Here is a 27,390-nt window from a genome sequence, read left to right on the forward strand (position 1 = left end):
TCACCACCCCCCTGGATCGTTCCAGTGCCCACCGGGGGGTGATAGTGCCCACTTTGGGAGCCACTGCTTTAACGGAAAGATGTCCGAACCCCGTTGATGGCGGCGTGGTCTCTTCCCGGTCTGTCCTGGCAGGCGTTCCAGGCACTCAGAACAAGGTCTTCTATGAATGCTGCCGGGAGCCCTACCTGGACGTCACCTTCGCGGTGACCATGCGCCGGCGGACGCTTTACTACGCCCTCAACATGCTGGTCCCCTGCCTCCTGCTCTCCGCCATGACTTTCCTCGTCTTCCTTTTGCCGGCCGACTCCGGCGAGAAGATTTCTCTGGGTGAGCGAAAGCGCCAAACTTCCTTTGGGGTTGCGGGAATAATATAATAATATATATTATTTCTAGACCGCACTCTCGCCCCAGAGGGCGGTTAACACACATATAAACGGCAAACATTCAATGCCACAATGTCTTCATTAATATCACGTCTCCAATTTTGTTGTCACACCAGTCAGGTGTTAAACTAAGTTTCCCAAAATGTGAAGTCTCAAACTGCAATAGTTGCTGATCTAGACCTCTTATTTGAAAGTCAGTCAGTCAGCATACGCACGACATTTAATGCCATTTTTAGGTTCTAATAAAATTGAAACTAAATGTTTATGAACGACTAGTAAATTGAAATCCTGTACAGTTTTTCCCCCTACTGATTCCGATGAAATTAATGATGCAGAAAAGGCTTTTGACAATATAAATTGGGACTTCTTCCTACTAATAATGACAGACTGGGCTAGTAAATTGAAATCCTGTACATTTTCTTTTCCTGCTGATTCTGATGAAATTAATGACGCAGAAAAGGCTTTTGACAACATAAATTGGGACTTCTTCCTGCTAATAATGACAGACTGGGCTAGTAAATTGAAATCCTGTACAGTTTTTTTTCCTGCTGATTCCGATGAAATTGATGATGCAGAAAAGGCTTTTGACAACATAAATTGGGACTGCTAATAATGAAAAAAATGGATATAGGATACCAGTTTACGAATGCACACACACACACACAGAGGGGATTTGCAAATGTTTCAGGGGGAAATGCATATGTGAAATTAGTGTCTATAATTATAGATCTATATCTAGCTCTGCATTGTTTATATAAGCATTGAATGTTTGCCTGTTACTATGTTGGAAGCCGGCCTGATTCCCCATGGGGAGATAGGGTGGGATCCAAATGAAGTTGTTGTTATTATTATTATTATTATTATTATTATTATTATTATTATTATTATTAGGTTATTGTTGATACCATATTGTTTTTGTTGCCCCTACTGTTGTAATTCACAGTAGTTTTTTCTAGAATAAGCTTTTCAATACCTGTGAAGTCTTAAAAGATATATTAACCAATATTATTTTGTAAAGGTTGAATGTGTTTATATTATTTTGGTTGCCAAATCCAATTGGAGTCTTCAGAAACTGTTTAAATAGTGGAGACTACTTGATATGTTTTGACTTTAGTCCACATTCAAGCCTTGATAATTACAGTTTCCTTTAAACATTACAGTCTGGAAGATACTACTGTGGATTACAACAGTTGATTGTACTTATTATTTTCATTGTTGTCAACTCTCAGGTAATAATGTTTGTACATGATGCTCTAAATTACATAGTGCATTTTATGTTTTGAACCTTTATAGTATTTGCTTGTCTTTTTCACATAGAAAGAAGATAGCTCTATACTCAGAGAGGCCTGACTATTTCGGTGGCCTTTACATGTCACATCTCTTTTTATGTTTTGAACCTTTATAGTGTTTGCTTATCTCCTCGACACGGTAAAATTAGGTGCCTCAGCTTATATTCGAGTCGGCTTATCCTCGAGTATATACGGTAAATCGCATACAAGTAACTTACCCTTGTCTCTGCTTCTTCTCTTAGGCATCACCGTCCTCCTTTCGCTCACCGTCTTCATGCTTCTGGTGGCGGAAGTCATGCCGGCCACCTCGGACTCCATCCCGCTTATAGGTAAACAGTGCGTTTGTGTGTGTGTGTGTGTGTGTGTGTGTGGAAACGATGGGTTTTGCAGTCCTCATTTAGCCTCACAGCCAAGCTCTAAAAGCTAATGTGCATTAGTTGTCTTACCAGAGAAATATATATCAGTACACTAGTGTATGTAGCCAGAGTTACTTTCTCTTTTGCAAGCCTAGTCCTGGATTGAACATCATTGTTTTACTCTAATATTATTACTATTAAATTTATTTTACTCTATTATTATTATTAATACATTTATTATTTCACTCTGATATGATTATTGTTACATTTATTATTTTACTCTATTATTCCACATATTTACTATATTTATTGGTATTATTACATTTATTATTTTACTCTATTCTTTCTTATTACAGTAGAGTCTCACTAATCCAAGCCTCGCTTATCCAAGCCTCTGGATTATCCAAGCCATTTTTGTAGTCAATGTTTTCAATATATCGTGATATTTTGGTGCTAAATTCGTAAATACAATAATTACAACATAACATCATTGCGTATTGAACTACTTTTTCTGTCAAATTTGTTGTATAACATGAAGTTTTGGTGCTTAATTTGTAAAATCATAACCTAATTTGATGTTTAATAGACTTTTCCTTAATCCCTCCTTATCATCCAAGTTACTCGCATATCCAAGCTTCTGCCGGCCCGTTTAGCTTGGATAAGTGAGACTCGACTGTATTACTTTTATTATTTTACTCTATTATTGTTACTATTACCTTTATTTTACTCTATTTTTATTATTATTATTACATTTATTATTTCACTCTGATATGATTCTTATTACATTTGTTATTTTACTCTATTATTCCACGTATTTACTGTATTTATTGGTATTATTACATTTATTATTTTACTCTATTCTTATTATTACTTTTATTATTTTACTCTATTATTGTTACTGCTACCATTATTTTACTCTATTTTTATTTTTATTATTACATTTATTATTTCACTCTGATATGATTCTTATTACATTTATTATTTTACTCTACTATTATTATTACATTTATTATTTTACTCTATTATTATTGTTACTATTACATCTTTTTATTATTATTAATACATTTATTATTTTACTCTTATTATTCCACGTATTTACTGTATTTATTGATATTATTTATTATTTTACTCTACTATTATTATTACAGTTATTATTTTACTTTATTTTTATTGTTATTAATACATTTATTATTTCACTCTGATATGATTCTTATTACATTTATTACTCTATTATTACATATATTTACTGTACTTATTGGCATTATTACATTTATTATTTTACACTATTTACTATTATTATTACATTTATTATTTTACTCTACTATTATTATTACATTTATTATTTTACTTTATTTTTATTGTTATTAATACATTTATTATTTCACTCTGATATGATTCTTATTACATTTATTACTCTATTATTACACATATTTACTGTACTTATTGGCATTATTACATTTATTATTTTACACTATTTACTATTATTATTACATTTATTATTTTACTCTATTTTAATAAATAGTATCTTTACATGTATCTACTATATTTATTGGTATTATTATATGTCAGAGTTTTATATTATTTAGGTCATTTCTTATGTGAAAATGGATAAGTGTTTGTAAGAATCATGTCCTATCCATGTATGACCAGCAGCAATCAATACACCTGCTAAAGACTGAGTGCTATTCATAGAGACTGAGTAAATCTTGAGTTAGTGAATGTGAAGATGAGGATGATGGTGACGATGATGCTGTTGCTGTTGGAAAGCTGTTGGAGTGGAGCTGAAGAAAGCTTGAAGATAACATTTTGTTTTGCCAGTTGAAAGCTGCTGATAAAAGCTAAGGACTGTTGTGTTTGTATATATTTTCACTAGCTGTGCCCGGCCACGCGTTGCTGTGGCGTTGTCTGGTGGTGTTGGTGAGAAATTTGAGTTAGTGGTGGTATTTTTTTTTTTTATGTATGATCTTTATTCAAGTTTTATATATAGAAAAATGACAGAAAAAAAAAAAGAGAAACATCAGTATACACATCTTGATAAGAAAATAGTGTTTTTCCATCGAAAGTGGGAGAACATTTATTTTGTTAGAAAGTAGGAAAAGAGAGTAGAGAGGAAAAAAAAAAAAGTTGACTTCCATCTTCCTTTGACTGGTTCTACAAAAAAAAACAAGCAAAAAAAACTTCTGATAGTCAGTCAAAACCATATCCCCTTTGTCCTTATCCGATTCTAAGATTGAATTTATTCAGCAGATGGGGTTAAATTTTATTTGTTTTAAATAGTCCTTTACCAGGTCCCAGTTGGTTTCTTTCTTAGGCAAGCCTTGACTTGGAGATAACCAGTAGGTAAGCCTATCCATGTTCATCACATCCAAGACTTTAATCAACCATTCCTCCTTGTTTGGAGTCTCTTTTTGTCTCCACCTCCTAGCATAAGTTATTCTCGCCGCAATAACCAGATAGTTAAACAGGATCTCTTTATCTTTATCATGTTCTATATCTAACATTCCGAGTAGAAAATATTCAGGTTCTCTTCTGATCTTTATCTTCAAAATTGATTGTATTGCTTCATTTACCTCTTTCCAAAAATGTTGGGCCCTCGGGCACGCCCACCATAAGTGAAAAAACGTGCCTGTTTGGTGCTCACACTTCCAACATTTATCTGAAGAGTTTTTATAGCATTTTGAAATTTTATAGGGGGTTATATACCATCTGTATTGCATCTTTAACCAGTTCTCGCGCATATCGTACGCGTAAGTATACCTGAGGCCCGGATTCCATACCTTCTCCCAACTTTTTAATTGAATTGGATGGCCCACATTTTGGGCCCATTTTACCATGCACTCCTTTATCTGCTCCGTTTCCGTGCTCCACTCTAATAATTTTTTATATAACTTCGTAATTAATTTATGCTCAATCTTCATTATATTGTCCCAAAAGCCATTTCTTTCTGCGAGTTAGTGGTGGTATTGAATGTCCGTTGTATGGTTGTCTTTATGTTTAGTATGTATTTGGTTGTTTGTGTACTGTGAAAGTGGTGAGAGTAGAGGGGGTCTTTGTCGCTGTGTAGTATTGTATAGTATTCATACGTTGTCCAAGTGTTGTGAATGGTTAGATTGTGTCTTGGTGCATAGTAGAAAGGGTTGGGGTGGATGGCCGTTAGGGGTGTCTCCAAATTATTGGATGGTATAGTTCTATGATTATTATTATTATGATTGTTGCTGTTATCATCATGATTATTATCTTTATTATCATCATTATTATTATATAGTGGGTGGATGGCCATCTGTCAGGAGTGTTTGGATTGTGTGGTCTTGCATGGTAGAAGGAGGTTGTACTGGATGATTCTTAGGGCTGTCTGGAAACATGAGGATTCCATGATATTGTTATTAGTATTCTTATTATCAAGAGGCTGTATGGCCATCTTTTGGGAATGTTTGGATTGTGTTCTCCATGGCAGGAAGGGGTTGGACTGGATGGCCTTTAGGGGTCTCTCCTATCTGTGTGACTGTAGGATTCTATTTTTATGGTGGAGATTGTGGAGATAAGCACCAAAACATCATGTTAGACAACACATTTGGTAGAAAAAGTACTTCAATACGCAGCAATGTTATGTTGTAATTACTGTATTTACGAATTTAGCACCAAAATATCATGATATATTGAAAACGTTGACTACAAAAATGGCTTGGATAATCCAGAAACTTGGATAAGCGAGGCTTGGAGAAGTGAGACTCTACTGTAAATAATTCGGATGATGGGCGGGCGCTAGGACCCAGGGGACAGCTTTTTCCCATTGCCTGCCTTCCCTGTTGCCGGCGGCCATGAGGGCTTCTCTTTTCCCTCCCGGCATGGCTCCCGATGGTGCGTTGTGGGTTCTGTCCATGTGGAGGTGCGTGACATGATTTTGTGTTGTTTCAACCTTAAGGCGTGGATGATGGGTTGTGTTGTCAAATTTGGAGGTTGGGGGGGCCTTTACTTTTGTTGCTTTGCTCGGTGCCGCGATTCCATCAGCCTTTTATATATATAGATATAAATCTTTCTTTACTAAAAGACAGTTTGTTTTGGGGTTTTCTCCTTGGACGAAGGGTGCAGTTTCCGCAGATGGGGTTGAATGTTTGGATCCCCAGTTTGATACCTGCAACACTATATTTATTATTTTACTCTATTTATTATTTTTAAATTTATTATTTTACTCTAATATTATTACTATTAAATTTATTTTGCTCTATTATTATTAATAATACGTTTATTATTTCACTCTGATAGGATTATTGTTGCATTTATTATTTTACTCTATTTATTATTACATGTATCTACTATATTTATTGGTATTATTACATTTATTATTTTACTCTATTCTTTCTTATTATTACTTTTATTATTTTACTCTATTATTATTGTTACTGTTACATTTATTTCACTCTCTTTTTTTATTAAAACATTTATTATTTCACTCTGATATGATTCTTATTAAATTTATTATTTTACTCTATTATTCCACATATTTACTGTATTTATTGGTATTACATTTATTATTTTACTCTACTATTGTTATTATTTATTTTACTCTCTTTTTATTATTATTAATACATTTATTATTTCACTCTGATATGATTATTGTTACATTTATTATTTTATTCTATTTATTATTACATTTATTATTTGACTATTATTAAAAGAATACATAAGCATGTTTACATTGAAAAAGATGAGAATAATGATTTAATCAGAGTTAGACAGTCTTGTCTTAAATGACAGTTTTATGTAAATATTCAAAAACATTGAACCTACTGATGCCTCAATTCATGTAATTTTATTAGTACAGTGGAGTCTCACTTATCCAAACTAAACGGATTTATTATTTCACTCTGATATGATTATTGTTAAAATTATTATTTTACTCTATTTATTATTACATTTATTTACTGTATTTATTGGTATTACAGTAGAGTCTCACTTATCCAACATTATCCATCGTTCTGGATTATCCAACGCATTTTTGTAGTCAATGTTTTCAATACATCGAGATATTTTGGTGCTAAATTCGTAAATACAGTAATTACTACATAGTATTACTGTGCATTGAACTACTTTTTCTGTAAAATTTGTTGTATAACATGATATTTTGGTTCTTAATTTGTAAAATCATAACCTAATTTGATGTTTAATAGGCTTTTTCTTAATCTCTCCTTATTATCCAACATATTCGCTTATCCAACGTTCTGCCGGCCCGTTTATGTTGGATAAGTGAGACTCTACTGTATTATTACATTTATTATTTTACTCTATTTACTATTATTATTACATTTATTATTTTAGTCAATAGTTACTATTACATTTATTTTACTCTCTTTTTATTATTATTAATACATTTATTATGTATTTATAATCTGATATGATTATTGTTACAATTATTATTTTTCTCTATTTATTATTACATTTATTTACTGTATTTATTGGTATTACTACATTAAATAATGAAGTCATTTAACGTTGACATGGATTGGATTAAGGCTCTTGCACAAGGTCTGATGGATGATTGGCATATATATTCGGCGTTACACTGTGTTATATCTTTTATATATTGTAATTTATTATGTTATTTTAACTATTTTAACTGTGTTATTATTTTATTGTATTATGATATACTAGTAGTGATCCTGCCAGTTGTGTAAGCCGCCCTGAGTCCCCTCGGGGAGAAGGGCGGGGTAGAAATATCGGAAATAAATTAATAAATAAATACTACATTATTATTGTTGTTATTATTATTATTATTATTATTATTATTATTATTATTATTATTATTATTATTATGACACAGCAAACAAGATAGATATGCTGGATTTCATATCACAAAACCACAAGTCGAACACTTCCCAAGTGTCTAGGACTGTGTGATGTATTTTCGGATGATGTGTGCAGATCCCAGTCGGGTGGCCTTTTGCAGCTGGCAGATCGTGATTTTGTCAATGTCTATTGTTTCCAAATGCCGGCTGAGATCTTTTGGCACGGCACCCAGTGTGCCCATCACCACCGGGACCACCTGCACTGGTTTCTGCCAGAGTCTTTGAAGTTCAATCTTGAGGTCCTGATAGCGGCTTAGTTTTTCCTGTTGTTGTTATTATTATTATTATTATTATTATTTATAATATTAATAATATTATTATTTTATTATTAAGCACATTGACATTGAAGATGATGAGAATAATGAGTTAATCAGAGTTGGACGGTCTTATCTTAAATTACAGTTTTATGTAAATATTCAAAAACATCGAACCTATGGATGCCTCAATTAATGTAATTTTATTATCTGTTTTATTTCTGAAATTTATCTCTCTCGGCTTATACTGGAGTCAATGTTTTCCCAGTTTTCTAGTGGTAAAATTAGGTGGGTCGGCTTATACTCAAGTATATACGGTAAATATTAGATAAATGCGGCATATATAACTTAACCGCACAACAACAACGTGGGTGCTACTTTCATGATTCTGAGACGCCTTTGTTTGCTCTCTTTCCCGCTGCAGGGCAATACTTTGTCATGACCATGACCATGGTGGCCCTCTCGGTGGTGGCCACGGTCTTCGTCCTCCAGTACCACCACCACGATCCCGATGGCGGCTGCATGCCCCGATGGGTAAGTCCCCTTGGGGGTTGCAAAACCAAAGGAAATACCGTATATACTCGAAGATAAGCTGAGTTTTTTAAATCTCTTTTTGGGGGGCTGAAAAAGCCTCCCCCGGCTTATAATCAGGTCAAGGACAAGTCTCTGCAAGTCTAATCTATATATATAAAAGAGTGATGGCATCACGGCAGCGGACAAAACAACAAAAGTAAACACCCCACAACCTCGAAAATTGACATCACAACCCTTCATCCATGCCTCTAGGTTGATACAACAAAAAGAAAAGAAAAATAAAGTCCTAATTAGAGAGAGAGGAATAACTGCTTTTATCCAATTGCTACCAGTTAGAAGGCTAAGCTCCGCCCTAGCAACCCACTCAGCCCAGGGGACAGGCAGAGTTAGGCCTCACTTAGGCCTCTTCCACACTGAGAAGGAAGTGAAGCAGTATGTATTACCAAAGTCATTATTATTACTATCATTACTAAAAGGTCGCAGGTTTGAATTGAGGGAGAGGAGAGAGCCCCCACTGTTAGCCCCAGCTTCTGCCACTTAGAAGGCTCTAAGCTCTGCCCACTTGGTCTCCTAGCAACCCACTCAGCCCAGTGTTAATAAAAGAATAAAAAATAAAATAAATACAAATAATACAATTAAAAACACTAAACAAATTAATACAATAAAATACTATAATAACAGAAAATAACTAAAAATAATACAAGAAAATAATAAAATATAATAAATAAAAAAGATAAGTTACAATAAAATTAATTAAAAGAATACAAATAACGTCAAATAAAAATTCCACAACAATTTTTAACCAATACCACCACCACTTTGCCACAGCAACGCGTGGCCGGGCACAGCTAGTCTATATATATAAAAGGCTTTTGGCATCATGGCGACTCACAAAACAACAAAAACCCAAACCCCCCAAACTCAAAAATTTCCAACACAATCAATCATCCCCGCCTCAAGTAAGATACAACACAATTACACTAAAAACACAATCACAACAGCAACAACCACAACGGGCGATGTGTGCATACACCACAATCCTCCCAACCCTTCCCGTGCGCGTTACATAGGTAACACAGGTAACATATACACACTGCGACACGTATTTATAACTACCTGGACACACCACTACATAACGATGTATACATAATCAACCCTTATACAATTTCGAATTCTTTTTACCACAACACTGTATTCACTCTTCAGTCAGTAGGAGGAGAGCCAAGCTTCCGCCTCCCTTCACCCGTTTTAAACTTCAACTCCATGATGTGGCAGTCTACACTCAAACCCCTGCCACACAACAATATTACCCAGAATACCAAGGCACATCTGCCAATACCTCCTTTAAACTGGATTATCTACCTTGGCATTCTAAATAATATTCCTCTATGACATCGCCTTCACTCTACACTGCCATCTAATCCAGTTCAGTCTACATTTTATACAACTATGTACAACTGACCTCATATAATACAATTCTCACCACCTAATATAACATTATAAATATAAGACTTACTATGGTATAATAATAGAAAACAATATGATCTCTAAAACCAGGAGACGAAATAAAGACCAACACTCGGAAAGCAGGGAAATTGGGAATTCTACAAACGAAACAATCAGGGCCAGCTAACACTTCCCAACAAAACATTCCTCCAGACAGTAAACAAACACCATTTCAACCTGCAAGGCCATTAAAAACTAACCAAGGTGGCTAATTCCACCATTCAAACCTCCCACACCGACACTATTAATTCCTATTCAAACTGACCAACCAAGGATTCCGCAAGGTAAGAACCGACCAGGCTTACAACCATCAAGGCTATTCAATACTTTTCAACCAGGCCAACCAACATTTCCCCTACATACAAAACCCCCAAACTTTGAAACCACAACACTACTCTGTCCTATTCAATCTCGCCTAGCAACAAGACCTTATGTGCAAACCAACCAGGCTTTTAACCTACAAACCTATTCAATACCATTCAATCTGGCCAAACAAGAATTCCCCAACTAAGGAAGTACCCACACTTCAAAGCGCCTCTTTGATTAATGCTACGACTCCAACCACTCCACAAAACGGCCAGACTTTCACGCTGCAAGGCTATTCACTCCTATTCCACCTGGTCAACAAATAATTCCCATAAGCCACAGCATCGCGTGGCCGGGCAAAGCTAGTAAGATATAATTCTCTCTATATAGAGCAATGTCAAATAGATATTAATATAGATATAGGCCTTTTAAATATGCACACATACAGAGAGATGTCTAGATAGATGTAAACATAGATAAATGGGACTTGCAAATATTACAGGAGGGAAATGCACAGAGGATTTGCAAACTTTTCAGGGTGGAAATGCAAATGTGAAATCAGTATATATAATTATAGATCTATATCTAGCTCTGCATTGTTTATATAAGCATTGAATGTTTGCCTGTTACTATGTTGGAAGCCGGCCTGAGTCCCCATGGGGAGACAGGGTGGGATCCAAATGAAGTTTTTATTAGTATTATTGTTATTATTAGGTTATTGTTGATACCATATTGTTTTTGTTGACCCTACTTATGCACTTACAGAGTTAGCTTACTGTTTTTCTTTGAAATACGGTAAATATTCAAAAAACATTTACCCCACTTATGCCTCAGTTAATGTAATTTTATTGGTATCTATTTTTATTTTGAAATTTACCCTTAACTGCTGCATTTCCCACCCTCGGCTTATACTCGAGTCAATAAGTTTTCCCAGTTTTTTGTGGTAAAATTAGGTGCCTCGGCTTATATTTGGGTCGGCTTATATTCGAGTATATACGGTATATGTTTGGTTTGATGTATTTGAATGACAAGCTGATAGTGAGCCGCTGTGGTTGGTGTTGAATGCCTACTATTTAATTGACTTGTTCTTGTTATTATTTCCCACCTTTATCATTTTAAATTCACAACCTACAAATTCAGTTTGAATCCCTTAAAACACTTACAAAATTGTCCAAATACACTACAATTGAGTTTCTTCCTAACACAACAACATATATAGATATAAATGATTTCTTCATAACTCAGTTCCTCGCTATATATCTATATATATAAGAGTGATGGCATCACGGCGACCCACAAAACAACAAAACTACAGCCCCCCCAACCTCGAAATTTGACAACACAACCCATCATCCACGCCTCTAGGTTGATACAACAAAAAGAAAAGAAAAATAAAGTCCTAATTAGAGGGAGAGGAATAATTGCTTTTATCCAATTGCTGCCAGTTAGAAGGCTAAGCTCCTCCAACTTGGTCTCCTAGCAACCCAATAAAAAATAATAAAAAACACTAAAAATAATTAAAAACACTAAAAAATTAATACAATAAAATACTGTAATAACAGAAAATAACTAAAAATAATACAAGAAAATAATAAAATATAATAAATAAAAAGATAACTTACAATAAAATTAATTAAAAAAATATAAATGTCAAATAAAAATTACACAACAATTTTTAACCAATACCACCACCACTTTGCCACAGCAACGCGTGGCCGGGCACAGCTAGTATATATATATATACACACACACACACACATACATACATATACAGTAGAGTCTCACTTATCGAACGTTCTGGATTATCCAACGCATTTTTGAGGTCAATGTTTTCAATACATTGTGATATTTTGGTGCTAAATTCGTAAATACAGTAATTACCACATAGCATTAATGAGTAATGAACTACTTTTTCTGTCAAATTTGTTGTCTAACATAATGTTTTGGTGCTTAATTTGTAAAATCATAACCTAATTTGATGTTTAATAGGCTTCTCCTTAATCTCTCCTTATTATCCAACATATTTGCTTATCCAACATTCTGCCGGCCTGTTTATGTTGGATAAGTGAGACTCTGCTGTAGATATAAATAAATGATTTCTTCCTAACTCAGTTCCTCGCTATATATATATATATATATATATATATATATATGAGAGAGAATAATTAGCATGGTGAGTTAGGAAGAAAACAAAGGCCCCAAAGCTTGTAAATAATAATAGATTTCCCCCTACAAATACATGAATTTAATATATGAATTTTCCCTTCGTATGTTTGCAGTTCTTTGCGAATCCTATATACATATAGATATCTAGAGATTTCCATGTACCTGTATATCTGTATACATTAATTTAATATATGAATTTCCCCTCACATGTTTGCAAGTAAGTCCTATAAAGGTATAATTCTCTATATAGAGAGCATATATACATATACACACTTACATACATACATACACACACACACATTCATTAGTACTGTGCATTTGTATGGAATTGCTGTTCATTTTGTTTAGTTTCATTCGTTGTTTATCAGTTTTGTATTTGTCCCTGTTTCCGAAAATGTGGTGCCTATACAAATAGAATTTTCGTCTGGCTTACAAAAAAATTAAAATTTTCAGACCATTGGCTGCAATGGCAGGGCTTCCGAGGCTAAACCCCCCCCCCCCCCCGGCTTGGTTTTTGGGCTAGAGGGGCATGTTTTTGAACTGCTAGGTTGGCAGAAGCTGGGGCTTACAATGGGTGCTCACTCCGCTCTCTGGATTCGAACCTGCGACCTTTTGGTCTGCAAGTTCAGCAGCTCAGCGCTTTAACACGCTGCGCCTTTGTTTTCTTCCTAACCCACCATGCTAATTATTCATATATAATATATATGTATGTACATTAGAGTCTCACTTGTTGGATAAGCAAGACTCTACTGAAATAATAGCAGTAGTAGTAGTAATAATAATAATAATAATAATTACTAATACTATTACAGTAGAGTCTCACTTATCTTACACTCACTTATCCAACGTTCTGGATTATCCAACGCATTTTTGTAGTCAATGTTTTCAATACATCGTGATATTTTGGTGCTAATTTTGTAAATACAGTAATTACTACATAACATTACTGTGTATTGAACTAGATTTTCTGTCAAATTTGTTGTATAACATGAAGTTTTGGTGCTTAATTTGTAAAATCATAACCTATTTTGATGTTTAATGGGCTTTTTCTTAATCTCTCCTTATTATCCAACATATTTGCTTATCCAACGTTCTGCCGGCCCATTTAGCTTGGATAAGTGAGACTCTACTGTATATATATATAACATGGCGAGTTAGGAAGAAACCAAATAGCCCCATGCCAATTATTCTCTCATATATATATATATACTAGCTGTGCCCGGCCACGCGTTGCTGTGGCAAAGTATGGTGGTATGGGAAATAAAGTATTGAGGAATTGGTGGTAGTTAAGGTAAAGGGTCCCCTGGGCTGAGTGGGTTGCTAGGAGACAAAGTGAACAGAGCTTAGCCTTCTAATTGGCAGCAATTGGATAGAAACAATTATTCCTCTCCCTCTAATTAGTACTTTATTTTTCTTTTCTTTTTGTTGTATCAACCTAGAGGCATGGATGAGGGGTTGTGCTGTCAATTTTCGAGATTGTGGGGTGTTTACTTTTGTTGTTTTGTCCGCTGCCGTGATGCCATCACTCTTTTATATATATAGATATCATACTAAAATTTGGAAAATGTTAAATACACTTTATGGGCCCTCCTGTATAAAGATATTAATATGTGCATATATGTGTGTGTGTGTGCACGCATATATATACACACACACACATATATAAAATTTATATTTATGTGTGTATATATATACAACTAATTAGCACAGAGCCGGTCCAACAATGAGGCGAATTAAGCGGTTGCTTTGGGCGCAAAACATACGGGGGCGCAGTCGAGACTCCTTTTTCTCTTGATTTGTTGTAAAACATGATGTTTTGGTGCTTAGTTTGTAAAATCTTAATGTAATTTGATGTTTAGTAGGCTTTTCTTTAATCCCTCTTTATTATCCAACATTTTCGCTTATACAACACTTTTACTTTTCAGTGATTGGTTGGGGGGGGGGGTTGTGTGCCAAAATTCTGTTCGCCTACACTTGAAAATTACCTAGGGCCGGCTCTGAATTAGCATGGTGAGTTAGGAGTAAACCAAATAGCCCCATGCTAATTATTCACACATATTTCACACATGAATGTCAGGGGAAAACCTTTATCTTTATCTGATAGGATCTTGTGGGTGAATTGTTTTTTTTTTTGCAAATGCCTAGGAAGCCTCACACATTGATTTCAGTTCCTTTTCATGACCACCACACTGTCTTTGACTCAGAACGCAAGCACATCTTTCATAGTTTCCTGTTGTTTCCTCTCCTTCTCCCCTTTTCGGAGGTGTGTATCTGCTTCTCTTTCTCTCTCTCTTTCTCTTTCCTTTCCGCAAAGGTGCAGGTGGTGGTGCTGCGTTGGGGTGCCTGGTTGCTGCGCATGCGCCAACCCGGGGAGGACCCCGTGGGGCGGCCCCACTGCACCCCGAGCCTCCTGAGCTGCAGTTCGGAGAGCAGCGACGGCGGAGGCACGCCGACCCCGGTGCTCCCCGTGGCCAACGGCGGGCTGTCCTACGGGGGTCCCTTCCCCGCCAAGCCCCCCGAGGTGCCCCGGCCCTTCCTGCCCTCCCCGGAGCCCCCGGCCTCCACCCCGGAGGAGCTGCTCTCCAGCCCCGAACTGGGCCGCATCCTGGAGGAGCTGCGCTACGTGGCCCGGTGTTTCCGGGGCCGCGACGCCGCCCAGGCCGCCTGCAGCCAGTGGAAGTTTGCGGCGGCCGTCGTGGACCGGCTCTGCTTGGTCACCTTCGTCCTCGTCCACATCGTCTGCTCCATCGGCATCCTCATGGCCGCCCCCAACTTCGCGGAGGCCATTACGAAGGACTTCCTGTGAATCTACTTAGACTTTCTTCCCTCCCGACGGTCCAAACTGGGTCCCTCTCCCTTCGCAAGAAGATTGTTTGACCTTCTGGAAGCATCTTGGAGACGTTGTGTTCCTTGGCCCAGATCTATCCCAAGGTGGACTCCATAGGGGGTTATGGGTCCTATAGCCCTGTATCCGCCAATATTATCCTCTGGTGGCCTAGGGGATAAAAGCCTCGTGACTTCAAGTTCGGGTTGCTGACCTGAAGGCTGCCAGGTTCGAATCCCACCCGGAGAGAGCGTGGATGAGCTCCCTCTCTCAGCTCCAGCTCCATGCGGGGACATGAGAGAAGCCTCCCACAAGGATGGTAAAAAAATCAAAACATCCCCTGGGCAACGTCCTTGCAGACAGCCAATTCTCTCACTCCAGAAGCAACTCCGGTTGCTCCTGACCCTCTGTATCCACCAATATTATCCAACTGAGTTTAGAAAAGTTCCTTTTTGGGACCCAGGATCCCCCAGTCAGCATGGTCAGTTGACTCCAATTGACAAGAGTTGATGTATGTCTTTCGGGCTCTGTGGCCATGTTCCAGAAGTATTCTCTCCTGATGTTTCGCCCACATCTATGGCAGGCATCCTCAGAGGTTGTGAAGAATATATCTCCATGTTCCAGAAGTATTCTCTCCTGACGTTTTACCCACATCTATGGCAGGCATCCTCAGAGGTTGTGAGGAATATATCTCCATGTTCCAGAAGTATTCTCTCCTGACGTTTTACCCACATCTATGGCAGGCATCCTCAGTGGTCGTGAGGAATATATCTCCATGTTCCAGAAGTATTCTCTCCTGACGTTTCGCCCACATCTATGGCAGGCATCCTCAGAGGTTGTGAGGAATATATCTCCATGTTCCAGAAGTATTCTCTCCTGACGTTTCGCCCACATCTATGGCAGGCATCCTCAGAGGTCGTGAGGAATATATCTCCATGTTCCAGAAGTATTCTCTCCTGACGTTTCGCCCACATCTATGGCAGGCATCCTCAGAGGTCGTGAGGAATATATCTCCATGTTCCAGAAGTATTCTCTCCTGACGTTTTGCCCACATCTATGGCAGGCATCCTCAGAGGTCGTGAGGCATGGAGAAACTAGGCAAGGAAGGTAAATATATATCTGTGGAGAGTCCAGGGTGTGACAAGAGTCCTTTGTCAGTTGGAAGCCAGCATTGATGTTTCAGTTAATCACCCTAATTAGCATTGGAAAGGTATTAAAAGGTTTTTTAATACTGGCTACCAGTATTAAAAAAACTCTAAAATCAAAACAGTAGATGGGAAGCAACACTCTGAGGGCAGAGGAGCCCCAAGGACGGCTAATGACTGAACAAAGGTTGTCCCCAGGCAAGAGACGAACCTTTCCAATGCTAATTAGGGTGATTACCTGAAACATTAATACTGGCTGCCCAGTGACACAGGACTCTTGTCACACCCTGGACACTCTTGTCCCATCCTTTTTGTCTTGTTTTTATTTATGTTGCACTTTGAAATGGTCATATGACTGGTCAAATAAATAAATTATTATTATTATTATTATTATTATTTTATTATGACACAGCAAACAAGATAGATGTGCTGGATTTCGTTTCACAAAATCACAAGTCGAACACTTCCCAAGTGTCTAGGACTGTGTGATGTATTTTCGGATGATGCGTGCAGATCCCAGTCGGGTGGCCTTTTGCAGTTGGCAGATCGTAATTTTGTCAATGTCTATTGTTTCCAAATGCCGGCTGAGATCTTTTGGCACGGCACCCAGTGTGCCCATCACCACTGAGTTTTTCCTGTTGTTTTTCGTCAATGTGACTGTCTGGGATGGCAACATCAATGATCCAAACCTTTTTCTTTTCCACAACTGTGATGTCTGGTGTGTTGTGTTCCAGAACTTTGTCAGTCTGGATTCGGAAGTCCCACAGTATCATATGACTGGTCAAACAAATAAATTATTATTATTATTATTATTATTATTATTATTATTATTATTATTATTATTAATACTGGCTTCCCAGTGACAAAGGACTCTTGTCACACCCTGGACTCTCCACAGATATATATTTACCTTCCTTGCCTTGTTTATCCATGCCTCACAACCTCTGAGGATGCCTGCCATAGATGTGGGTGAAACGTCAGGAGAGAATGCTTCTGGAACATGGAGATATATTCCTCACGACCTCTGAGGATGCCTGCCATAGATGTGGGCGAAACGTCAGGAGAGAATGCTTCTGGAACATGGAGATATGTTCCTCACAACCTCTGAGGATGCCTACCATAGATGTGGGCGAAACGTCAGGAGAGAATGCTTCTGGAACATGGAGATATATTCCTCACAACCTCTGAGGATGCCTGCCATAGATGTGGGCGAAACGTCAGGAGAGAATACTTCTGGAACATGGAGATATGTTCCTCACAACCTCTGAGGATGCCTACCATAGATGTGGGCGAAACGTCAGGAGAGAATGCTTCTGGAACATGGAGATATATTCCTCACAACCTCTGAGGATGCCTGCCATAGATGTGGGTGAAACGTCAGGAGAGAATGCTTCTGGAACATGGAGATATATTCCTCACGACCTCTGAGGATGCCTGCCATAGATGTGGGCGAAACGTCAGGAGAGAATGCTTCTGGAACATGGAGATATGTTCCTCACAACCTCTGAGGATGCCTACCATAGATGTGGGCGAAACGTCAGGAGAGAATGCTTCTGGAACATGGAGATATATTCCTCACAACCTTTGAGGATGCCTGCCATAGATGTGGGCGAAACGTCAGGAGAGAATGCTTCTGGAACATGGCCACACAGCCCGAAAGACATACAACAACCCTGTGATCCCGGCCATGGAAGCCTTCGACAACAGTCTGGACTCGGATCGAGAGAAGTCATACCTACTTTTCATTCCAGAATCCGAAGCTTGTTTTTTTCCTTCAGCCTCCGTGGATCCAAATTCCCACCTCCTGTGATTTCCGAAACCAGTTTTGGCAATACCGAATCCTTGAAATTTGGAGAACCATTGATACAGTTCGAATGGAGAACATCCTTTTGTGGCCTCCCATCGTGTTATGGTCAGGGCAGTATGCAATAAAATACCTGGAGCACTTTGAGATATAGTTTGGTTTTGCAAAGGAGAATGATTATGCATGCCTCCAGATATGTCCAAAGTCTAGATCAGTGGCTCCAAAACTCTGCTCAGTGGACCACCAGTGATCCACAAGAATTTGGAGCGGCTTCACCGTTACTACACCATTGCAACAAGAGCAACTGGTCTCACAAAACTCGCTTATAGTGCCAAGGCAATGGGGATGTTGGTACGGGAAAGGACTACCCATGAAAAGCGTAACAACAAGCCTCCTGACTGCTGCTTCTCCTCCTCTTCCTTCCATGTGGCGCCTTGGTGTCTTCGTTTTTATTTATTTATTTACAGTACAGTAGAGTCTCACTTCTCCAACATAAACTAGCCGGAAGAACGTTGGATAAGCGAAAATCTTGGATAATAAGGAGGGATTAAGGAAAAGCCTATTAAACATCAAATTAGGTTATGATTTTACAAATTAAGCACCAAAACATCATGTTTCTGTCAAAGTAGTTCAATGCGCAGTAATGCTATGTAGTAATTACTGTATTTACGCATTTAGCACCAAAATATCACGATATATTGAAAACATTGACTACAAAAATGTGTTGGATAATCCAGAACGTTGGATAAGTGAGTGTTGGATAAGTGAGACTCTACTGTGTTTATATTCCGCCCTTCTCACCCCGAAGGGGACTCAGGGCGGATTACAATGAACACATATATGGCAAACATTCAATGCCAACAGACAAACAACATACAGTATAGACAGACACAGAGGCATTTAACATTTTTTTTTCAGCTTCACGATTCCGGCCACAGGGGGAGCTGTTGCTTCACTGTCCACTAGTGGCTGTACTTCCTCATTCCTTTCCTCGTGTTTTGCTGTCAGTTTTTATGATGTTGTAAATTAGTTACATTAGCCTCCCTGCATAAAGCGTACCTAAATTTCCCTACTTGACAGAAGCAACTGTCTTTCGGGGCTGCATAGCAAGCCGGGCTATTTAATGGTCGAGGGCTTAACCCGACCCGGGCTTCGAACTCATGACCTCTTGGTCAGTAGTGATTTATTGCAGCTGGTTACTAGCCAGCTGCGCCACAGCCCAGCCCGACTGTTCCTGGGATTATTTGAGGTGCTGATTCAGAAAATTGCATTGGCTAGACCACATCAGCTCTAGATTATTAAACACTAACTGTGCCCGGCCATGCATTGCTGTGGCGTTGTCTGGTGGTGTTGGTGAGCAATTGTTGAGGTAGTGGTGGTATTGAATGTCTGTTATATGGTTGTCTTTATGTTTAGTATGCACACTGAAGTGGATTATATGGCAGTGTGGAGTCAAGATAATCCAGTTCAAAGCAGATCATAGAAGATTCTAAATGGGTTATATAACTGTGTGGAAGGGCCTTGAGTCTACACTGCCATATAATCCAGTTCAAATCTGATAATCTGTGGAAGAGGCCTAAGTGAGGCCTAACTGTGCCTTTCCCCTGAGCTGAGTAGGTTGCTAGGAGACCAAGTGGGCGGAGCTTAGCCTTCAAACTGGCAGCAATGGGATAAAAACAATTATTCCTCTCCCTGTAATTAGGACTTTATTTTTCTTTTCTTTTTGTTGTATCAACCTAGAGGCGTGGATGATGGGTTGTGTTGTCAAATTTCGAGGTTGGGGGGCCTGTAGTTTTGTTGTTTTGTCCGCTGCCTTGATGCCATCACTCTTTTATATATATAGATGGTTTTCTGTGGGCGAGCAGATGGTGATGACTGAATGGCATATGTTCTGTATCAGAAACTAGAGCTGATATGGTCTATCCAATGCAATTTTCTGAATCGGCACCCCAAGTAATCAAAGCAAATAACCAATTTTTTGACCAAAAACTGATTCATAACCCTTTTGTTGGAAAGTGGTCCCTGGTCAAAAAAAAAAAAAAGTTGGGGACCACTGGTCTAGATATGTGGCAGTAGGAATGTTCTCATGAGCAGTGACCACTTTCACCATGGGCCACTTAGACCAGGGGTCCTCAAAGTTTTCAAGTGGAGGGACGATTCACAGTCTCTCGGACTGTTGGGGGGCCGGACTAGGATGAAATAGTCCAAAATTAGGATTGTTGTTGTTGTTGTTGTGTGCCTTCCAAGTCGTTTCAGACTTAGGTCAACCCTAAGTCTAAAGTGTAGGACAGAGGCCAGGTCAATGACCTTGGAGGACTTTAGTTTGGTGACCCCTGATCTAGACGATCTCATAAGACCATAGGTAAGCAAAGAGACCTCCAAAGGCCATCTAGACCAAGGGTCCCCAAACTAAGGCCCGGGGGCCGGATGCGGCCCTCCAAGGTCATTTACCTGGCCCCCGCCCTCAGTTTTATAATATAATATTTTTATATCAGTTTTAATAATATAATATATTGTATATACATATAATATTGATAATAATCTTATGTTATACAATATAATACTAATAGTAATACCATATAATAATATTAATTATATGTTATATATTACGTATTATATAATAGTATAGTGGTATAGTTCAATATAGTAATATATAATGCTAATATTGTGTTATGCTAATAATATAATGTATGTACATACAGCTGCTCTGAGTCCCCTTTGGGGTGAGAAGGGTGGGATATAAATGTAGTAAATAAATGCAGTAAATAAATAATAAATTTTAGACTTAGGTTCGGCCAAAGTCTGACATGACTTGAAGGCACACAACAACAACAACAACAACAACCCTAATTAACTTGACTATCTCATTGGACAGAAGCAGGCCCACACTTCCCACTGAAATCCTAATAGGTTTATGTTGGTTAAAATTGTTTTCATTTTTAAATATTGTATTGTTCTTTCATTGTTCTTGTTCTTGTTGTTGTTTTTGCACTACAAATAAGACATGTGAGGTGTGCATAGGAATTTGTATTATTTTTTTCAAATGATAATTCGGCCCCTCAACAGTCTGAAGGATTGTGGACCGGCCCTCTGCTTTAAAAGTTTGGGGACCCCTGATCTAGACCAGGGGTCCCCAAACTAAGGCCCGGGGGCCGGATGCGGCCCTCCAAGGTCATTGACCTGGCCCCCGCCCTCAGTTTTACACTAGGACTCGCCCAAAGTATGAAATGACTTGAAGACACACAACAATAAAAAATCCTACTTAACTTGACTATCTCATTGGCCAGAAGCAGGCCCACACTTCCCATTGAAATCCTGAAAGATATACAGTATGTTGGTTAAAACTGTTTTTATTTTTAAATATTGTATTTTTCTTTCCTTTACTAATATTGTGCTATGGTAATAATATAATATATTGTGTATACATATAATATTGATAGTAACTTATTTATTTATTTATTAGGGGACTCAGGGTGGCTAATAATAATAATAATAATAATAATAATAATACAATATAATAATACTGTATAATATAATAATAAAAATTATATATTACATATTAAATGTAGTATTACTAATAATATTACGGTATAATGGTATAGCACAATAGAGTCATATATAATGCTAATATTGTGCTATGCTAATAATATAATATATTGTATGTACATACAACTTGTAAGCCGCTCTGAGTCCCCTTTGGGGTGAGAGAGGGTGGGGTATAAATGTAGTAAATAAATAAGTAAATGATTATTGAATTGTTGAATATTATACCGTAATATTATTAGTAATACTACATTTATTATGTAATATATAATTAGTATTATTATAATATAATATTATTATAATATAATATAGTATTATTAGTATACGAGTCCCGGTGGTGAAGTGCGTTAAAGCGCTGAGCTGCTGAACTTGCGGACCAAAAGATCCCAGGTTCAAACCCCGGAAGCGGAGTGAGCACCCGCTGTTAGCTCCAGCTCCTACCAACCTAGCAGTTCGAAAACATGCCAATGTGAGTAGATCAATAGGTACCGCTCTGGCGGGAAGGTAACGGCACTCCATGCAGTCATTACAGCCACATGACCTTGGAGGTGTCTACAGACAACGCCGGCTCTTCGGCTTAGAAATGGAGATGAGCACCAACCACCAGAGTCTGTCACGACTGGACTTAATGTCAGGGGAAAACCTTTACCTTTAGTATTAATATATTATACAATATTATTATATTGTATTATTATTATTATTATTATTATTATTAGCCACCCTGAGTCCCCTATTGGGTGAGAAGAGCAGGGTAGAAATACTGTAATAAGTAAATAAATAAATATTATATTGTACTACATTATAATCAATTGTCAATATTATACGTATACACAATATATTATATTATTACCATATCATTCATTTACAATATTGGTAAATGAAAAAAATAATACAATATTTTAAAATAATTTTAACCAACATACTGTAAACCTATCAGGATTTCAGTGGGAAGTTTGGGCCTGCTTCTGGCCAATGAGATAGTCAAGTAGGATTGTTGTTGTTGTGACTTGATATGTTGTTGTTGAGTGCCTTCAAGTCATTTCAGACTTTGGGCAAGCCTAAGTCTAAAACTGAGGGCGGGGGCCAGGTAATGGCCCTAGTTTGGGGACCCCTGGTCAAAGTGGTCCATGGTCAAAGTGGTACCTGGTCAAGGTTGTATCTGGTTAATGTGGTACCTGGTTAAGGTGCTACCCCGTCCAAGTAGTCCCCGATTAAAGTGGTCCTCGATCAAGTGTTCCCTGGTCCAAAAAAAGGTTGGGAACCATTGGTCTAGATATGTGCCAATAAGGATGTTCTCCTGTGCCAGTGTTCAGCTGAAACCAAAGGTTCCCATTTCTTAGGAAACCCGATCCGACAACAACAAATCACTCCTTGTCGTAGCTTTTCAGTTCTTTTATTTAGACAGAAAAAGAATTAAATTATTAAAAGTAAACAGCAATAAATAATCAATAACTTAAGCATTGATATCGTCTGAAACATAGAATGCAACTCTTCATTTGTTTTAAAATCCCCAGCACTAAAAGTTCATCTCTTTTCTTTCTTCTTTTTTTTTTGCCTTTTCTTTTCTCCTTCTAAATTAACCGACCGAGTAGTAAACCCCCCTCCCACCCTAAGAAGGGAAAATTAAAAAAGAGTCGAAGGAAGGGATATAGAGGAGGAAAGAGAGAGAGAAATAAACAGTTTGTAAAAACCCTCTAAAATCAGAAAAGGTCAGACGGCAAATGGATTCAACCCCGTTTCCCCCCCTTTTTAAAATTTAATTGCAGCTAATCGCAATGGAATTATTTACAAGTACTGAATCAGCAAAAGAGACTGTAAACATATTTCCTTCTTTCTTTCGTTATGGTTAGAGAACCCTTGATTTCTGAGCGCTGTTTGCAGGTTTGAAGTTTGTGGGACAGAAACAGGAAGTTGGAAGGTGTTGCCTTATGGGGCACATGAAGGAACGGGTCTGGTTTTAAGGGTCTTTCGGAAGGATTAGATTCCGACAATGGGTCGGCGTTTGTAGGATTAACTTGTCACACACCAAGATATTCCAGAAGACGGTTTGTTTGCATGTTTGGAAAGGAGAGGATAGGCAAGGAAAGGCCCGTATATGTGGAGCAAGGTATGGGAATCGGAGACGGGAAGTCCCGAACAAGTCCCAGGAATTGCAATATGGCCCCCGTTAGGTTCTTGGAGACTTGGTGTGGATACACGAAACCACAGAAAATCAGCGAATCCTATTGAAAGGAAGGATTCCTAGCTGAGTTGCACTGGAGGACCTAGAGGTACATGAAGGAACGGGTCTGGTTTTAAGGGTCTTTCGGGAGGATTAGACTCCGACAATGGGTCGGTGTTTGTAGGATTAACTTGACACACACCAAGATATTCCAGAAGACTGTTTGTTTGCATGTGTGGAAAGGAGAGGATAGGCAAGGAAAGGCCCGTATATGTGGAGCAAGGTATGGGAATCGGAGACGGGAAGTCCCGAACAAGTCCCAGGAATTGCAATATGGCCCCCGTTAGGTTCTCGGACACTTGGTGTGGATACATGAAACCACGGAAAATCCTATTGAAAGGAAGGATTCCTAGCTGAGTTGCACCAGAGGACCTAGAAAATGCCTAGAAAGGATGTATTTGGTTGATCGACGAAACCGCCTTCCGACTCCTTTAAGGTTTTCAGGCAGGACACCCTGTTTTCGAATGTCTGGTTGTTTTGGTGAGTAGCCTTGCGTTGCTCCCTTCCTTCTAGCGGGTTTTAAGCTCCATTTAAGCACACTCAAGTCAGGACGGAAGCATTGCATGACAGTCGTTGGAGATACGCCGTTTTCTTCTTCTTCTCGGGTGACTGTTTCTCCTCACCCAGCGGGAGGAGAAAATGAACCGAAACACAAGAATTGTGTTTTTGTCGTCTTCGGAATGACAAAACGGGGTGCCATTTGTATACCCTCGAATGGCATCGCGGTGAGGAGGAGGAGGTTCGAGAGGGGAGCTCTGCAGTTCTTTTGGCCAAAAAGGACTTTACGTTGGCCATCGGACGGGTTTGTGAATATCAGAAGGTTGGCTAAACCAGGAAAAGAGCAAATCCCAGGTTTTTATCGCAGTGTAAAATCTGGATCCTGAGATGGCAGCCTTGTCCGGTCTTCGGATGGGTAGACTGAATGATTGTGGGCTACTCTTCAAAAGAATTTCTATGATGGATGGAAAGGAAACACTGTCTCTGCTGTTTAATAGCCCTAGCTATAGTCCCAAAATGGGCCAAGGGAGTGTTTGGGGTGGCGCTTGGCTCCACCTGGCAGTCTTTTGGAGTCGACCTATGTCCGCAAGGAGCCTTCATATTCCACAGGGACTTTTTCTCTGATATGAGAAATCTACTTTCCGCCCTAATACGGTTCTTTGCCCACAGTGACTCTGAGGAGAAGGAGAAAACTATGAGAAAAGAAGAGGGGGAAGCTCATGGGGAAGTTTTCCTTTTGGGGTTGGTAGAACATGTCTTGTGGGCCTTCAAGTAGTTTCTCACTTAGGACACCCTATCCTGGGGTTTTACGGGATTGACGGTAGGCTCAGAGAAATATGATTGAGGTTTATCCTGTAACCTCAATGATCCAGGTTTAATCCTAGATGTTTTGAGGTGAAGAGAAGCTCACGGGGAGGCTTTCCTTTTGGGGTTGGTAGAACATGTCTTGTGGGCCTTCAAGTAGTTTCTCACTTAGGACACCCTATCCTGGGGTTTTATGGGATCAAGGGTAGGCTGTGAGAAATATGATTGAGGTTTATCCTGTAACCTCAGTGACCCAGGTTTAAACCTAGATGTTTTGAGGTGAAGCTGGGAGAGACTCACAATCTGACACCCTGAGGATCTGGGTGGACTTATGAGACAACTCAGCCCAGGTACAAGGGTTGAAGATGTGAAGTCTGGGAAAGAATCATTTGAATGATCTGAGAAAAAGTTTAGGAAAGATCTGGGAGAATAGGAGGAGTGTCAGCAAAACAAGATTGGGGAGAAGCATTATCCAGACACCCCTCAAGATGAGAAATGGCAAAAAGGATGTCTGTGTGCCCACAACACTCGCCTCCATTTTCCAATCTCTGTTGTGATCCTTTCTCATTGAAATGCTCCCTTCCCTACATCTTCCTCGCTAACAATTCCCCCCTTGATGTCGGGGAAAATTACTTGCCACAAAACCCCGAGAGCGGCTTGTACCCAAAGTCATACTGGCAGTATCCCCGGTTCGTGTTAGGTAGTGCAAAGGAACGATGTCGAGAGTGCAGACCCCAAAGGAAATGGGGGGTCCTTGTTGGATTGACCAAGATCTTCTGAGAAAGAGAGTGAGAAGGTGCCGAACAGGATCCCATCTGCCCAGCTTTGCATCTCAGTTGGAGGTTTCATATCATGATAACAGTTGTTCCGTGGTTGCCCCAAGATCGTTGTTTCAGAAAGCGCCGGGATCCAAGGGGAGGGCAGTGGGAGGTTATGGTAAAGCCCGTCCGACTCCGAATCGCACGCTCACAAAAGACGGGCGAGGAAAGCGGCGAGTTCCCTCGGCTCTGGGGGAGGACTCACTTTCCTATGGAAGGAAGAAGAAAGCAGGGAGAGGCGGAAACGGGGAGCGGGAAAGGGAAGAGAATCAACGGGACGGGGGAACGTTGCTCCTCCACTGAGCTCCAGACCTACGGAAAGAAAACAAAGGGAAGGAAACGAGAGAGGAAGAGAACACAGAAATGGGGTGTATTAAATATTTTCCTAACAGGAGGAGAAGTGCTTGGCAGCCTAGGGCATGCAGAGAGGGGAGGATGGTTAGACTGGAATCCCGGGTTCAAGGAGACGTTGGGGCTCTTGGAACGGAAGAAATACTGGATTTCCCCCAAATGTACAAAATTCCCTTTTTCTCGCCCACCCACCCCGCCTTTTTTGGGGGGAAGGGAATGGGCTTCGACACTCCGGGATTCCAGCCGCCAAGCCGCCCGAGAGCGGGGCATCCGCCAAAAAAAACCATTCAAAGCTCTCCTTCTGCCATTCTGTCATCAGCCAAGATGGCAGCGGAGGGACCCAAGGCCTTATCCAGGGACCTGATGCGATACATAGATCGAAATCTGGGTTGACATCAAGGAAAGGGGTGCAAACTTGCCCTCTGCTTTGTCTCCCTCCCCGGAACTGGTTAAGGTAGACAAAACAGAGGGCAGATTCCTCTCAATTAGCCGTAAGATCATTCCTACCTCTTTTCCCAAACTTTTATTTTAATCGCATTCTTTAATCAGCTCCCTTCCCTCTCCAACCCTTTCAACTCAGGGTTCTGCTAAGATAATCTGTTAGATGTCCAAAAAGCGAGTGGGAGCAGATTGTGGAAGCAGGAAATGACCTATTTTCTTGGGGTTCCTAATACTGTGATGCTAAGGATGGAGACCCCCCACAGCTGAGGGGGTCGGGTCTCCACGTGGCTCCGGCCACGGGCCC

At 39.2% G+C, this 27,390-nt stretch overlaps 2 protein-coding genes and 1 long non-coding RNA gene across 8 annotated transcripts in view; 1 reads left to right on the forward strand and 2 right to left on the reverse strand.

The window, feature by feature from the left end:
* The window catches only part of LOC134294391 (uncharacterized), a 74,334-nt gene extending 62,248 nt beyond the window's left edge, over window positions 1-12,086 (reverse strand). Inside the window, exon 1 of the long non-coding RNA XR_010001313.1 lies at window positions 10,022-12,086. This is a non-coding gene — a long non-coding RNA (uncharacterized LOC134294391). The remainder of the gene's footprint in view (window positions 1-10,021) is intronic.
* The window catches only part of LOC100562855 (neuronal acetylcholine receptor subunit alpha-7), a 43,251-nt gene extending 24,694 nt beyond the window's left edge, over window positions 1-18,557 (forward strand). The window contains exons 8-11 of one of the 2 annotated variants that reach the window (XM_062965288.1): window positions 133-327; window positions 1,915-2,001; window positions 8,550-8,659; window positions 14,958-18,557. In XM_062965288.1, coding sequence (XP_062821358.1) covers window positions 133-327; window positions 1,915-2,001; window positions 8,550-8,659; window positions 14,958-15,443 — 878 coding nt within the window. In that variant the 3' untranslated portion in view covers window positions 15,444-18,557. Of the gene's footprint in view, window positions 1-132; window positions 328-1,914; window positions 2,002-8,549; window positions 8,660-14,951 lie in introns of both variants that reach the window. The other variant, XM_062965287.1, reaches the window with a different exon arrangement.
* Window positions 18,558-23,330: 4,773 nt separating this feature from the next.
* celf3 (CUGBP Elav-like family member 3) overlaps window positions 23,331-27,390 on the reverse strand; it is an 89,488-nt gene continuing 85,428 nt past the window's right edge. For all 5 annotated transcript variants that reach the window (XM_062965296.1, XM_062965293.1, XM_062965292.1 and 2 more), the window contains one exon: window positions 23,331-26,606. The gene's annotated coding sequence lies outside the window, so the exon portion shown is untranslated. The remainder of the gene's footprint in view (window positions 26,607-27,390) is intronic.

Source organism: Anolis carolinensis, unplaced genomic scaffold (assembly GCF_035594765.1).
Source record: "Anolis carolinensis isolate JA03-04 unplaced genomic scaffold, rAnoCar3.1.pri scaffold_14, whole genome shotgun sequence".
Lineage (NCBI taxonomy): Eukaryota > Metazoa > Chordata > Lepidosauria > Squamata > Dactyloidae > Anolis > Anolis carolinensis.